At 51.2% G+C, this 16,374-nt stretch overlaps 1 protein-coding gene across 5 annotated transcripts in view; it reads right to left on the reverse strand.

Annotated features, from left to right (window-relative positions):
- The window catches only part of Osbp2 (oxysterol binding protein 2), a 163,196-nt gene that overhangs the window by 56,393 nt on the left and 90,429 nt on the right, over positions 1-16,374 (reverse strand). For 2 of the 5 annotated variants that reach the window (XM_052736334.1, XM_052736333.1), the window contains exon 1: positions 4,001-4,207. The exons of 2 other annotated variants lie outside the window; for them this stretch is intronic. In XM_052736334.1, the coding sequence (XP_052592294.1) occupies positions 4,001-4,079 (79 nt within the window). In that variant the 5' untranslated portion in view covers positions 4,080-4,207. Of the gene's footprint in view, positions 1-4,000; positions 4,208-16,039; positions 16,144-16,374 lie in introns of those variants that run through there. One more of the 5 variants, XM_052736335.1, reaches the window with a different exon arrangement.

Consider the following 16,374-nt stretch of genomic DNA (forward strand, 5'->3'; position numbering starts at 1 on the left):
GGTCTGGCTGCCAGGGAAGGTATTTCTGAGAGGAGTCAGGGCCTAACTTCACCAGGGGCTGAATCCCCCTCTCTCTGCTCCACAATTCTTGCCACCCAAGCCCTTCTACAGTGGTATTCTGCTCACCAGGCTCAGAAAAGACACCAGCCAATCATGAACCGAATCTGAGCCCAATCAAAACCACACTCCCTTGTTTTGTCACAGTAAGAAGATGCTAACACCAGGGGCGCCACAGCAACACTCTGTGGTGGCTTTGTTTGCCTTCCATATGGGGGAACAGGGGTGACCTTTTCCATGGCATCTTTTGTACAGGACTTAGACCACATGTGGCCCCAGGTTACCTAGTCAGACTGCTGTCCCCAGACCATCTTTGTCCTCTGTGTAATGACAGCAGGAAAGCACTGCTCCCTGACCATTTAAGATCACACAGGAGCTAAAGCCCACCAGCATCCTCACGTGAGCAGGTACCATGTGTTAGTGAGCAGCCAGAGGCTTCCATACACGTGACTGCATAGGTTCCCCCTTCCAGAGACTACACTGAGGAATAGTAACACTGAGTTCAGGGAGAACCTTTAACAGGGATGGCAATGCAGAGACACCCCCTCTCCATGAGCCACAGGTGATGCCAAGCAATGCCTTCCTTACCATCCCTTCATTCACACAGACTAACAGCTGTCACCTCCCAAGGCCTGGTGTCATAGCCTCAGTCAACCTGCCTGACCTTTCTGATCCATCCCTTCAGTGGCTCCCTCTCACGTCTCACCTGTCATCATAAGGTTCTGAGACTTCCCTCTGGCCTCCTGACCCCTCTCCTGTCCATACTTCCATCTGCACCATCTCATGGATCCTACAACAGCAGGGGTCATTTCCATCAGAAGTTCTCTGTGACTCTCTTTCTCCCTCCCCTTCTCTTTCCCTTCCATCTCTTCCTCCCTCACTCACCCACCCTCTGGCAAAGCCACTTGCCACAGTAGCACCAAAAAAAAAGAGGAGAGTGAGTGCCACAAGAGCTCCCCTGGTGACTCAGTTCCTGCGCTAGGACAGTCCCTGTGAGCCAGGGGAGACCCCAGTAAGAACATAGGCATCTAGAACAGAGCCAGCCCCTTGCTTCAGGCCTTGTGGCCTCATAGGAACTCAGCTCACATCACATGCCAGAGCAAGCCCTTTGAGGCTGTCCCTAACCAGACCCAACTTGTGACTTTCTGAAGGGCCCTATATCCTATATCAGTTCTCTGTGGCACTATATGGGGCTCCTTCTCTGAGGCGCTATATGGGGCTCCTTCTCTGAGAATGGTTTCTGGTCTAGCCCTCAAAGATACAGGGGGGGTGGGGGAAGCAGGGGGCAGAGTGTTCCAAAACAAAAACAAAACCACATCAAAACCCAGGCTGGGCATAATGGCACACATCGGTAACCCCAGCCTTTGGGAGGCAGAGGCAGAAAGATTGTGAGCTTGAGGCCGGCCTGGACCACACAGTCAAGACCTGTCTCAAAAACACTAAACCCTGACAGGCTCTAGAGCACACCAGTACCCAGGAACTCACACTGCAGCCACACAGCCTCCAGGAAGTCTCATCACCAAGTCTGCTGGGAGCCTGTGTGAAGACATCCACCCTCAGTATGCCAGCTGCTACTACCCGAGTCTCTTCCTGTGTTGGTGACACATCACTCTGCCCTTAAAAGTGCCATCTTTGTAGCACTCTGAGTACAGCCTGCTCAGTGCCACCTGGCCTGACCTGTGGGAACACGCCATGCTGGGCTCAGGGCTCCTGCATTATGGTCTTCCAGATTTGCATTACAGTCAAAAAAGATGTCTAAGTCTAACACACACACACACACACACACACACACACACACACACACACACACCCTTCACACACAGAAGGGTATGAACCTGGGGACACCTAATCTCCCTATCAGGTGTATCTAACTGCAGCCTGCACCCTGAAGACCACCTGTGCCCCAGGATCTGTGATTACGGCTCAACACAAAATTGTAAATTTACTTAGAACATGGTTTTTCTTTCTTTCTTTCTTTCTTTTAATTTGCTCTAACTCAATCACGCCATTCTCAAACATGGACTTTGGTCATGTGTTGTGATGACGAACAGCTGAACAGGCCTGACATCATCAGCTCTCCATTTCCTGTTCCTCTAGACTCCTCTGCTCTACCTGCCTTAGTTAATTACCATCTCTGTGAGGTAGGGTTCTATTTCTTTCCATGCACAGTGAAGACACCAACTGCCCATAGCTGATGCTAACCAGGACTCTCAGCCTGGGCCGCCCCCATTTTTCTCCCCCTTTAGCAGGCACAGTCAATGTTAAAAATGGGAGGTCACCAGCTTGTCCCCAAAGGTCTAGTCAGGCCTTGCAAAGCCCGCTTTCCCACACCTCTGCTGGTCCTGATGGATTCTAGTCTGCAGGCTGAGATCTGCCTGCTCTAGATTATGACACTGGCCACAGGGTCTCCTGCTGAAGTTGTAAGTTCTGTTCCAGGCTCCATTCTACATGCTGCGTACATCATACACAACCTCTGACTGCCCTTGTCCCCAGCATGACCGTCACATGAAGGGAACATGGAAGCTGGTCCCAAGGGGCCTGCCATCAGAGGTCACTCAGACACTGCTCTACCCACACCTGTGCCTCCTCATAAAGGTGTGAGTTTCTATCCCAACCAAGCAGACAGCAAGCAGGCATTTTGTCCCATACTCTTGCCAGCCTTGAATCTTCCACATAATAGCAATCGAAATTGCTCTATGGACAAAGAAAGAAAGGCAATTTAACATCTGATGTGTACTTTCTTTTTTACTAACTCCAAAACAACCCCTGAATACATCCATCTAAATTGATAACCGAATCATCATTTAACTTTGCATGTGCATAAAGTATATATCGGAAGTAAAAATTGGAGATTCAAACCCATCCGTTAAGAGCAGAAAACGCACACTCAACAGAATGCATTCCTATGAGGGGACCCAACTTCAACTTCTAAAATCCTACACCTGTGTTCAGAATGCCAATGGCTGACCACACTCTCCATGACTTCCAGACTGAGACTTGGTGTCCTGCAGCTCTGGGGAATGCAGGAGCTGGCCGGACCCCATAAAGCCATTGGCATAGCCAGTCAACAAACAAAATTAATCGCAAGGTTTACTACAGGCCAAGCGGCATTCATGACGTAAAAAGAGCTGTTTCTAATCAAGGCATGTTAAGTGAGGTTAACTGCCTCTGTGTCTGTTGGGTCAACAGGGTTAAAGAATCCTGATTCCCTCAAGGGACTGACATTAGACCAGAAAACGCAGCAAGGTAAACAGCAAGTTTCACTCACGGAAGTCTCCAAAAAAGGGTTTCGAGCAGGCGAGAGACTAGGGGGCTGCAAGGCAGTGTTTCCCCCTCACGCGAAGTCAGAACACCCGAAGGCTTCTGCCTGCACACTGGGGCAGTTAGTCGGGGTCACCATAGGACAGGGGCATTCTCAGGGCTGGCCCTTGCTCAGACCCAGGTGGCCACTCCAGAGCGTCATGCAGTGAGCTAGGGTGACTTGGGGACGAGGCCCTTATGGATGTCGCTGCAGTTTTGCCAGCTCCGGGCGCCTGAAGGCCCTGGTGTAGTGAGGACCCCAGGCCGACTCGGGAAGAAATGGGGGTAAATATTGGGAGCCGGTAAACACGACCGCCCCTCCCCGACTCCCTCTCCTTTCCATGAACAGCTGGATTGGGTTTCTTTTCCTTTTTCTTCCCCCCAGAGGTTACTCGACCCCGCGCATCTCTAGCCGCATGCCCCTTTCCAAAACTCGCCATGCGCGAAGCCACTGCGCAGCGCACTCCGGCGGGGTGCGGGGGGGGGGGGGGCGGGGAAGGGGTTCCCCGAGGCTCCCCGCGATCCCCACGCCGCGAGCTAGTGACATCAGAGGCTCGCGTGGACGGATCCTGCCGCAAAGCCCGGCGCGGGGTGTGCGTGCGTGCAAGCGGGAGCCCGGCCTCACGAAGCCGGCGGCACTAACCCTTCTTAAATTTATTCAGGCAGCCGGAGCTGCAGAAGGACCGCACGGAGGCCGTCTCCCAGCAGCCGCGTCCCTTCATCCCCGCCGCCCGCGGCCTCCGAGCCGCTGGGCACTACATGGCGCCGGGTCCCGGGGAGCGCAGCTCGGAGGGCCGCAGGGCAGAGGCGGCGGCGGGCGCTCGTGGGTCCCGGCGTCGCGTCGCACGGAGCACCAGGCCGCCCAGAGCGTGGTCCCTTAACCCCGTCGGCGCCGCGCGAGCAGAGCCGGCCTCCCCGCCTCCTCCCCCGGAACCTGCGCCGCCGCAGCCGTGCGACCCCGCGAGCTCCGGGGCGCGGGGTGTGGGGCGGGCTTCCCGCGGCCACGTCACGTCTGCACGCGAAAATCCGAGCGAAGGTGCCGCCTCCTGCAGCAGCAGGCTCCGCGGCGCCGCTGCGATCCAAAGCAAGGGTGCCCTTGAGAAGCCGGGGCACGTGGGAAATGGGGTGGCCCGGAGCCTGACGGTGATTCCAGGAATCACCACTGAGACCCGGTCACCTTCTAACCCGGTTTCCGTGGCCGAGGCGTCTGTGTCTGGCCACCTGCAGCTACCTGGCCACCTCCTGGGAGGACGGCAACAGGCGGGGCCCCAGGGACTTCAGTTCCTTTAGGCACTTCTGCTACAGGACGGCAGCATCTGGGGACATCTGCCTCTGCCCAGGCCTGTGAATACAAACGCCCTGTAGACGTCTGGTGGGCGCCACAAACCCAGTTGTCCAAATGTGAGTTTCTTGTGGTTCCCTAGAGTTTTCTGCCAATCTTTCACCCCTCAGAGCCATACTTGACTGGTCTGCCCTAAGACCCCGGAGCCGCACATTCTGAGCACTGTGCTCACAGAACACATACATGATCCTCCTCCATCATCCCGCTCTCTCCCGAACCACAGACTCTCAGAAAGCATTCCAGAAAGTCTCCGTTTCCACTCTGGCTGCCCCCAGTCCACACTCAGTACAACTGCCCAAAGGATCCAGACTCAAGATCCCCACATAGGAACCCACGTGACAATTTACTGACAGAGCCCTATCCCAGGGCCCCAATCTTCCCACTTTTGAGAGGCCTGGAACACCTGCGTCCGCTTCCCTGGTAGCAGGACTGCCGTGGGCCCCAGCTAAGTTTACTGGCAGTTTTTACAGGATGTATGTGTGCAGGAATTGATTCAAAGCGGGATTTTTAGCCACGTGCTCTGAGTATCGTGGAAATGTGTCCCTGTCCTGAGCCAGGAAGGGCAGAGCCAGGGTCCCCTCCTGTGTGTCTTCCCACACAGCCATTCCTGGTGTCCCTGCCCGTCCTACCACCACCGTCTAACCGCCCCTATTAAAGCCACTCTGGATTACTTAAGAAGCCAACAAAGAAAACACATCTAGAAAAGAAAGTGAAGTAGTGAAGAAAAAAAAAAAAACAAAGAAAATAATCTCAGAGTCCTGGGAGACTTTTACACACACATGCACATGCATATATACACACATGCACACACAGGAACACATAGGCATGCATACATTTACACACACATGCACATGCATATATACACACATGCACACACAGGAACACATAGGCATGCATACATTTACACACACATGCACATACATATATACACACATGCACACACAGGAATACATGAATGCCTGCACACACACACACACAGACACACACACACACACACACACACACACACACACACACTGTGCCACCTTTCTACGTAATTACTTTACACTGTAAGCCACATCGAAACATTATCAGGTTCTGCTCATGGAGAATGGCTAGAGTCCAACCTAGAAGAACAGGTAGCTAGATATGTTAGGTGAAGGGTCACAGGTGACCAGGCAGCAAGGTCAAGGGACCTAGTATCACACTTCCACTCACCCTCAGGACACTGCTAACCAGGCTCTGATTGCCCCAGGTTCCTCCTTTCCTCAGGCTAGTGCATATACACACACTAAAATTCATGCACACATATTGGTGTGTGCACATGTGCGTGTGTGTGTGTGTGTGTGTGTGTTCACCCATGTGCACAATATCCAATGTCCATCCCAGTGCCAGAGGCAAGAGGAGACAAGAAACTAATGGGAAAGTTCTAGGGTGCAACGCGGCAGTATGGTGAGAGCCACAGACCCATCCCCACCACAGCCTGGTGTGAGGAATGAGATGCTTCAAGTAGAAGAAGAAGCATGACCCTCTGACCCTGTCACCGCTGTGGTAAAGACAGACACGACCTCGGAGCCCAGCTGCAGGGGAATGCCGGTGCCGTCGGCTTCATGGATGTCACAGAGTCATCCAGACTTCCACAGGCACAGCACAGATAAAGACTTATGCTAAAAACCAAAACGCTGGAAGAAAGAGACTCATACAACGTTTGAAACTGAGAGAAAACTACACTGAAGCAGACCTATGGAAGCTGCAGATTCGGGGCCAATTTCTTGGCCTCCGGGCTTCTTCTGCATCCAGCGTGCCCTACCGGGACTTTATTCACTTGTCTGTTTCCTGCACCCAATGATGGAGACCGCGGCTCTCTCTCATTATTCCCGGGCTCTGTGTGAGCAGTACATGGTAGGAACTTACTGATTGGATGAGCAGCGGGGTGACTCACTCAGTGATGGGATCAATGACTCGGTTGCTCAAAGTGGCTTAGTCACTTACCAGGAACCCCACCTGGCTGAGCCAGGCAAACCAAACCCCTCCTGCCTTCTCCAACTTCCCACGGCTGTCCCTTCAAGGTTGTGCTTCTGGTGCACACAACCTCACGGCTTCCTTTGTCCTCTGTTCTCCTTCCTCACCCCTGAGTGGACAGCCCAGAAGTGACCATCCTGACCTGAGCTGGCCACAGCCCTCAAGGCTGTAGCCCTTGGGGAACTGTGGCTTCCCTCTGGGTCACAGGCTAATCATTAAAAAGGGCTGGGGCCTATGCTCCCCCAGGATGCATTGCATGTGCCTGGCCCCTGGGGGGCTGCCTTAAGAATGAAGCATTTACAGAAGCAGAGTTCTAAGAATAGCCATACATAGGTGCTGACTACCTTTGTCATTAATAAATAAATGACTTTGCGCCAAAGCCAAAGAACTAATTCAAAAGCAATTTATGAGAATGGGTTGCTAGGCAATTAAAATAAACGTCTAAGGGGGAACTTTTCAATTTGTCATTGATTATGCTAAAAACTACAAATTATGGGAAAGAATATACCATTCAAATCTGTGTGATGTAAAGGACAGTGCCTGGGCCGATTCTTTCCCTGGTGCCCTGTGCATTTGGAGCAGTAAGTCAGATGGACTCCACCTCTGGGGGCTGAGCCTGGTGGGCAGCAATGGGCTGCCTGGCCTGGAAGCCAGCTTTCTTGGGTACCAGGAGGCACAGTTGGGGTTAGTGCCACCAGTCAGTTCCAAGGACACTGGCTTCTTGGCAGCCTCCATTCAACTGCTCCTGTTGGTTATTAACGAGAGTCTTTTGCTTGCTGGAGCCTAAATATTCCTTTCATTGACAGGTCCCTGAAGACTCTGTCCATTTGGTTAGTCTTTAATCAGTATTATTATTATCTTACAAATAAATCTGAAAATACAAATCTATCACAGAATATCCCCCTTGATGGGTCATTAAAGCAACATAAATTAACAGCTCTGATGAGCTCTTTTAAGTATATTAAGATTGTTACAAATTTATTTAGTCATTTACAACTTAACAATGTCACCGTTGAGATTCCTGGGAAGCTGATGTGCTCCTGTTCTGGGGCATGGGACACTGGCAGCTCATTCCATAAAGGGATATGAGGGCCCATTGAGGGCTGTGTTGTTGCTGTTGCCCTGAACTCAATAACCTAACTCCTGGGAGTTTTCCCTCGGGAAATGAATCAAGAGACTCAAAAGGCGTTCTGTACAGAGATCTTCATTGCCTCACTATCTGTCATAGCACACGACAGAAAAATCAAATGCTCAACAGCTGAAGGAAGACTTCAACATTAAGAGAGTTTCAGCTCTGCGGACTATTACACAGCCATTAACATGATGATAGAGTGGGAAACCGTTAGCTATAATGGCAGGGTAAAGGGCAGGTCATGAAGTAGCTTGTTTAATCTGATGCCTAAGGTGGGGAACACAAGAAGAAAGGGGAAGAAAATTAGACATAAAATTCAAAGGGAGGTTTGTAAGGATGTGAGATCACTGGCAATTTTTTTTAAATATTCTAACCCTTTCATTTTTTAGTATGACATTTCCCACAGTGACAAAATTACATTCAATCAACTGACCATAAACCCTTTCCCAAGAGAAATGAGGAAGAGTCTTTGAAGGTCAGGTGCTTTGCTCAGGGAGGATAAGTTATTGTATTTAACCATGGGTAGCGGGACATGGGCCAGCGACCGGGAAGCATGGAGTCAGGACTGTGGACTATGGATCCTGACCTTAGGACGCCAGTCAGCTCTCCCAGGGGGCTGCGGGGCCTGGACTCAGATTCGAAATCCACCTGCTGGGTGACAATACAAATACAGGAGCCTCACTGAGCCTTGCTTGCCACACCCTCAGCCAAAAATGGTGCACACTGGCTGCCATGCTCGCTTGCTCTCTCATTTGCTCTGTTAGGAGTAAAGCAAACATCCCCTAATGCTTCAACTCCAACCCATGCGCCTAAGAACGGGACTACACTTGGATCTAAGCCTTTAAAGGGAGACTTCTAATAAAATGAAGCTATGGAGTGGGGCTAATCGACTCTGATAGGTGTCCTTCCAAGAAAGGCAGATTAGGATATGTACACACAGAGTCCATAAGGACACAGGGAGAAGGTGAGCCAAGGAGAGCGGCCTCAGAAGGAGACAAGCCTGCTGACCCTCTGACTTTGGGCTACTAGTCTCCAGAAGTGAGAGTAGGTTTCTGTTATTTAAGCTGCCTACACTGAAGTGTTTTGTGAGTCTGGCTTATGAAGACAGTTCCTTATGCCAAATCCTGAAGATGTCAGTACCAGTTCTGGTAGGCGCTTACTTAGGAAGCATGAGCCACACCAAGGTCAGATGCTAGGCACTTCCAATCATTTCCCAAAGCCTGGCTATACTAAAAAGGTCCGGTTTAACTGTGAAGTACACAGTGGCTGCGATCCCCATGACATCTGGAATAAGGGACCGCAGTGTGGACAGCACCACTGTGTAGCTGTGAAATCGATGCAGAGGAGAAAAGCATCAGGTCTTGTTCCTCCAAGGAGTAATCAGCGAATTAAACCTCTGAGCTTCACGTTTGAGGCCAGCCTGATCTACAAAGTGAGTTCCAGGCCAGCCAAGGCTTCATAGTGAGACCTCGTCTAGAAAAAAGGCAACATGGAGAAATACTGAAAAGTGTGTAACAAAAGACTCACCAGCTAGGATGAGTGACTCCACAGTAGTATAAACTCCAAATAGCCAAAGGGTACCATGGCAACAGAAATGTAGCAAGCTCAAAATTCAGAAACAGATCAAGACCTACCCAGTCTCAAAGGCAACAGGGGAAATGCAAAACAGACTGAGGAAATCCCTTTTTGTTCACTGTGTATGCAGTAACAGTAAGGAGAATCCCAAGGAAGCTGACAATCCACACTCTTGGGAGATAAACCTTCTCAAGCGCCTGTGTGTGTGTGTGTGTGTGTGTGTGTGTGTGTGTGCGCGCGCGCCTGTACGTGCATGTACATGCCACAGCACTTGTGTGGAGGACAAAGAACACCCTTCAGGAGTCAGTTCTCCCCTTCCAAAGTGTGAGTCCTGAGGATTGAACTCAGGCCATCAGGCCCAGAGGCAGGCACCCCCACCTGCTGAGCCGTTCTGCCAGGCCTCTGTCTTCTCTTTTGGGGCAGGGTCTCTCACTGAATGTGGAGCTCCATCAGCTAGACTGGCTGGCCAGCAATTACCTAAGGCTCCGCCTGTCTCCACCCTACTCCCAGCAGTGGGATACAGACGTGCGCTGCCGCCATGCCCAGCCTTGATGAGGGGCTAGGGATTAAACTCAGGTCTTTGTGCTTGCACAGTAAGCACCTGACCGACTTGAACCATGTCCCCAGGTCCTTTGTACTCTGTGTGGCCAGCAATCTGGTAGTGCCTGCTCTCGCCCAACCATTTCACTTCTTGGAGGCTGTGCTAAGTTAATGCGCACACCACAGCACTCTCCGGAATAGAAACAGAATGTAAAGAATCTTAATCAGCCGTCAAAAGGGAAGCTAACAAAACTATGATACTCCGTGGAATTCCACACCATTGTTTTAAACTGATCTCTTCGATCTATTTGGATTGGCATGTGAGGATCCACAAAACATACTGGGGTGAGAGATAAAGCAAGGAGTGGTTTATTCTAATCTCACAGGCGCACATGGGGAGGCATGTGGAGGAGGGGCACCTGCCCTCCACTTTGGAAACAGTTTGCAGATGCACCACTGTAACAAATTGTGTGGCTCTCTTGGCTCTCATCACCAGTGGAGGGAGGTGATGAGAGATGACTATATTTTGCAGCATATATTTTAGAATCATTTAAATATTCCACAGTGTTATGTTTCTTAGATATATGTAATCCTCATAGACAGCGACAGGGACAAATGCGCCACATGAATGCCCTGCTCTCGATGAAACCTGTGGTTGGGAACAGGAGAGCCCAGGGGTCACATCAGAGAAGCCACCACATCAGTGCACACAGACCAACCTGGCAGGCAGCAATCAGAGAGGGACTGGATCATTTGGCGCATGCGTGGCACAATCCCCATGAATCGGAGGAGCAGAGCCGCCCATGGCGACTGGCCCTGCAAAGAAGGGACACAACTGCAACCACGTGTGGCGGGACCAGGGGTCAGGTGCCTGTCGTCCAGCCAGGCTGCAGGCCTCAACCCACCCTCAGCTTCCAGGCTCCTGGCAGCAGCTCGTGGCCACAGATACCAGTGATGACCGCCCAGTGTGTGGCTTGGGCATGAGGAAAGGGCATCCATCCCTGGGGGTATCAGGGCACCCCCTCGCACTCACCTCCCAGGCCTGCTCTGAGCCACGTGGTCAAAGAGGTGACAGAACCAGCAAGAGGGTGTGACAGACAGGTGAAGAGAGAAGACATTGGGAAAGGCAGAACACAACAGGTACACCCCTGCTCAGTCACTGAGTCTGCCGGCCTTGCTGGAAGCCCTCCACAGGTCCCTCATGTCATGTCAACCACGCTCTTAGGGAATCGCAGCTTCCTGGTGCTTTCGTCACACGCCATCTTCCAACCTCCTTGTCTCCCACGACCAGGCAGCGGTCAACTGTTCACACTCTTTCCACTCTGGGGGATGATCTCTACGCCCAGAGCATACATCCCTCTCTGTCTTAGTGTCCCATCAGCAATGGAAGTATGGTCTTCCCTCCAAGCATCGGAACCACCTGCACGTCCTCTGTCCCCACCCACTCTGTTTCGTGGCTGCTGTGGTGGTTTGTATGAGAATGGCCCCCACAGGCTCAGATGTTCCAATGCTTGGTCCCCAGTTGGTGGAACTGTTTGGGGGAAGGATTAGGAGGTGTGGCCTTATTGGAGGAGGTGTGTCACTGGGGGTGGTCTTTGAAGTTTCTCTCTGCCTATGGATTAGGATGTAAGCGCTCAGCTACTGCTCTAGTGCCTGCCTGCTGTCATGCTCTCCACCAAGAAAGTCATGGACTCACCCTCTGAAACTGTAAGCAAGTCCCTAGTTAAATGCTTCCTGGGTCACGGTGTCTCTTTACAGTGATAGAACAGTAACTAAGATACCACCTTTCCTTCACTGACAGTCCTGTCTGTCCCCAGGCATATTCCTGAGGGTCAATGGCTCTGCTTTCTTCCTCAGTGCCTAAGTGCAACAAATCCCAGAGTCCTTCCAAGTCCTTAGCGAATCCATCTGGATCAGCTGCACCCTCCTGCTCACACCCAGGGCCTCAGCTTCCATGTTCCCCTTCATGTCCAACCTCTGGGTCATCACAGGGGCAATTCACTGAAAACATCACTTCTCCCTGCTGCTTCCCTGCCACAGCCCTTGGGGCCAGCAGTTTTAACTTCAAACCCTTTGTATATTTCAACCTACAGGAGCTACCTACGCCTTGTGGGTATCAGCGCTCCCCACGGCCTGGGCTCACCTGGTGACCTGCCTTTCTCTCTTGGAGTCCTGCTCAGCTGCGCACTGGGTGTGGGCCTCCATCCCCAGGAGGTTCTCCATGTGCACTGACTCAGGAGGATCCGATGGAGAGTCTGTCTCCCAGCCAAACGGTCAGTGTTTGGAGGGCCTGGGAAGGTTGGCCCTCACCTGATTTGTCCCAGGGTTGCCAAAGCTTGAGAGGCAGAAACAACATAAATTCATTCTCTCACAGTTTTGGATGCAAGAAATCCAAAATCAAGATGTGAGTAGGGTTGTGCTCTCCTCAAATGCTTGAGAGGTGGATTCCTCCAGTTTCTGGTGGCCTCAGGAATTCCTTGGCTTGTGACGTCATTCTAATCCCACCTCACTTCTGTGTCCTTATATGGTGTTGTGTATGTAATGCACACACGTGTGCGTGTGCATGTTTGTATGTGTCTGTGGGTGTGTATATGCCTGTGTGTGTCCTTGTATGGTGTTCTCCTGTGTGTGCACATGTGTGTGTATGCATGTGTATGTATGTCCTTGTATTCTGCCCTTGTATGTGTGTTCATGTATGTGTCTATGTGTGTATGTGCCTGTGTGTGTCCCTGTATGGTGTTCTCATGTGTGTGCACATATGTATACACAGGCCTGCATTTGTGTGTGTGTGTGTGTGTGTGTGTGTGTGTTTCTGTCAAACTGCAACAGGGACTTGAATGACTTTGCCATAAAGATTATATCTGCAGAGACCGTTTCCCAAATAAGGTCACAGGGCATTAGGACATAATGCAGCCCATAGGACTCTGGCATCACTTAATACATAGAAAGACTCGTGTTCCCATGAACAGCCACCCAAGCAAGAGTGATGAGATCTAAGTAGGAAGGAAGGTGGCTTGGAGAAGGCAGGTTGGACCTGGAGAAGCGGAGATGCAGCGGCCACATTTAAACCCTGCCTGGGGGTGGAGCGAGGTGCACTCAAGGTTCTGCTCTGCTCTTCCAGGGCTGGCCTGCAGGAAGGTCCTTCCCAGAGACAGGAGCTAGCAGGGGAAGGCTCTTCAGGAGAGATGACAAGAGCAGAATCTGTCCCTGAAACATCACACAGAAGGCAGGTGTCGGGGAGTCCCATGGGAAGGTGGCCAGGTGCGAAAACGTCAGCATTGATGAGGAACTGAGTCAGGGCTGTGACAGCATGGCCTCAGGGAAAGAGTGCAATCCAAAGAAAAAGAAGAGGAAAGGGGATAGACCGGGCCTGGCCTTCCTAAGACCAGGAAGGAAGGGGGCTCACAGGAGGAGGTGCGTGCTAGGGCTCAGGGCTGGAGACAGGGAAGATGGGGCCTGGTACCTGAAAATGCAGCCCAGGGAATGGACCAAGTCTAAAAGGGAGGTGTGTGGTTTAACATAAACCCCACACAATTAAGAAAGCAGGCTCATGGGTGTGCCGATTAAGTAGCCACTGAGGCAGGTTGTGTATGTAAAGGAGCTAGATGAGATCCAGTATGTAAATAATTCATTCATCGTGTCTTTTTATGTGAATACCTGGCGCTTGGCAGCAGGTAGGATTAGATAAAGGTAGGTAGACACACCAATGGATGACCTTTACACGACCTTATCACCCCTGGAATAAAATTCAATACCCACTGCAAATGGGTTCTGGGGCTGGGAGCCTGCAGAGGGAGCTGTCTGGCCTCAGGGCATTGATGCAGAAGAGGCTCCACACAGGTCCCCAGACTGAAGGACACTTCTCCCACAGAGCCACCTGCATCACCCAGGCTTGCTAGGAAATACTGTGGTACAGCACAGTAGGAGAGGCTCCCATCAAAAGATCAAGAACCTTGGCAGGAGACAGCATGCTCTGGCAGGCCAGACACTAGCTCCCACAACTGTAATGAGGCCTGCCCACACCCAGCTTTTGCTTCTTCCCCTTGTCACCCAGCAGGGACACTGTTACCACAGAGTGAGGGCAGAACTGAATTATGCACCTGGAGATGGGGTATGACTTTGGTGTGCTGTTCCTCTTTGGGGACCACGGGTTTGTGCGAGGCCTTCTCACCATGCTGGAGAGGCAAGTGTGAGTGAGAATCAGACCTTGGCCCTCTGTGACCAGGCCACTCCATCTCCTCCTTTGCATGATAAAGATGGCAATGGCCCTCCACTCCCAGTTCCTTTACAACTGAGTTGCTTCCAGGATGCCTGGCACCCAGTGTGAGCTGCCATTGCCATGGGGACAGGCAGGACATCAGCAAGATGGGAAGACACATTGCTGGGGGGTGGGGGTGGAGATAAAGTGAGAACAGGCCAGGAAGCCCAGCTGCAGGCCGAAGCCCTTCCCAGGGGGTTGTTTCTTTGACCCGAGACTGCTCCTGGCCTTCAGCATCAAAGCTCCGTTCCTGGAGGGAGCTTTCCCTTTACCTTTTTACCCAGGCTCCATTGCTGGCTAGCCAACATTCTGGATGACAGCCGACTCAAGGGCTGTCCTCACCTGGGGAATCTCTCGTCCAGCTATCCTTGGGCCAGGCTATCCTGGTCTTTCCACAGCCCTCACAAATTGGAGAATAAACTTAAATTTAACTGAACACACTTGAGTCCCTCTCATGCCGGTAGGGAAACTGCGGGGAGAGACACTAAGAATAATACTGAACACCTGTGTGCCAAGCTGGCGCTGTGGCTTTGCGCTCCAGATCAGCCTTGCTTCCTCCACTTTATAAGCCACGAATCTGAAGCACAGAAGGGCAACCCAGGGTCAGCTGCTTTCACCAAAATCAAGCTGGTTCGATGGCTAAGCATTCATTATACCTTGTTATCTTTCGCCTTGAGGAATCCAGCAGGAAGATTCAGCTCATAACCCTCACACATTGTCTAACTGTATGGCTTGTCCATTATATAAGCAAAAAAAAAAAAAAAAGTATTTGCAAAATAGAAAATGTGAACTAGGTCTAGAACTAGGTATCACTAAGTATCAGCTATAGGATTTAGTAACCCTCAAGTAGTTCAGTTACAGAGGAGATACGAGCCTGTTTTAATTATTAAGGAGGTTTTAAGTTGTTCAGAGTATGGGTAAAAATAGGTAGCCTGATTACATTACAGATAGGCAGCATGCTAAAAATATACCCACACCCCTCAACTTGATCTAACTATGGAAAACTTTTTGGCCATGAAGGCAAATTTTCAGAACAAATGACAGACAAAACTCAAGCACACTGTTTTCCTAAACCAAAAAACAATGTCCCACTGCTTAGCTAGCCTGCTAGTCTGGATTTATTTTATGAAACATGTCAGCAAGGACATCAGAGTACAGTCATGAGTCATCCATCCTTCCAAAGAATCATTCTCTAAAGGGGTTCATTCATACAGCCAAAATACAAGCTAGTGGGGGGGAAAACACTCTGAGGTAGAAAGGAGTGATAAGAAAAATGTATATGGAGAACATATATTATCCATCCTTCCTCATGGCCTTTTCTCCCTATAAAACACCAGTGACAGGCAAATGGTAGCTGGGTACCCAGCGGTCTGCTTTAAGTAAGCAATGCTACGTTCTTGGCATGCATTCCCACAGCACTGCAGCACTACTGCAGCTCACGCTGACCCCCAAACCTGTACATCACCTCACACACCTTCACCACCTTCCGCTTCATCAGCACCATCGAGCATCGGATGACCCAGGGCACATGCCCACCACAGTCCTTTCTGATACACACGAGCTTAGGCTAGACAGACAGACAGACAGACGGAACAAAACACACACCCCAGCCCACCAAGTGAACCCACCAAGACCCAGAAGGCTCATCTAGACCCATGGGGTTAGACTATGAACCTCACGTGGTGTAGGATTTAACATAGACCTCCATGGCCTCAGGGTGGGGTCCCTTCACCTCCATCTTCTCCCCGCTTCAACATTCCAAAAGCCCTTTGTCTAGGCAATACCCCCCAACAGCCCACCCACCCAACTCAAGGAGTTACCAGGTCTGTCTGACCTTGCCAGGTGATGGAGATGGGGACCGACTGCTGGTAGGAACGAAGGCATAGGTGGCCCATCAAATTTAAACACATCTCCCCCTTCAGCGGCTGGCTCAAGGCAGGAGGGGGCAGCTTTAAGGGCTGAGGAGGCCCTAAGGCTCCTCTGGCTGGGGAGTTTCCCAGAGTGACCTCAAACTGCTTACTCAGAGGCACAGGCAGGCTGGAGAGGGCTTTTCCTGTGACAGCCACCACTGGAGTTTAAAACCCCCTCTCTGTGCTGGGAACACACACACACACACACACACACACACACACACACACACACACACACACGAGTGCCTGCCTAGTATCC

Source organism: Peromyscus californicus, unplaced genomic scaffold (genome assembly GCF_007827085.1).
Source record: "Peromyscus californicus insignis strain IS unplaced genomic scaffold, ASM782708v3 Scaffold_13__1_contigs__length_99412109, whole genome shotgun sequence".
Taxonomy (NCBI): Eukaryota; Metazoa; Chordata; class Mammalia; order Rodentia; family Cricetidae; genus Peromyscus; species Peromyscus californicus.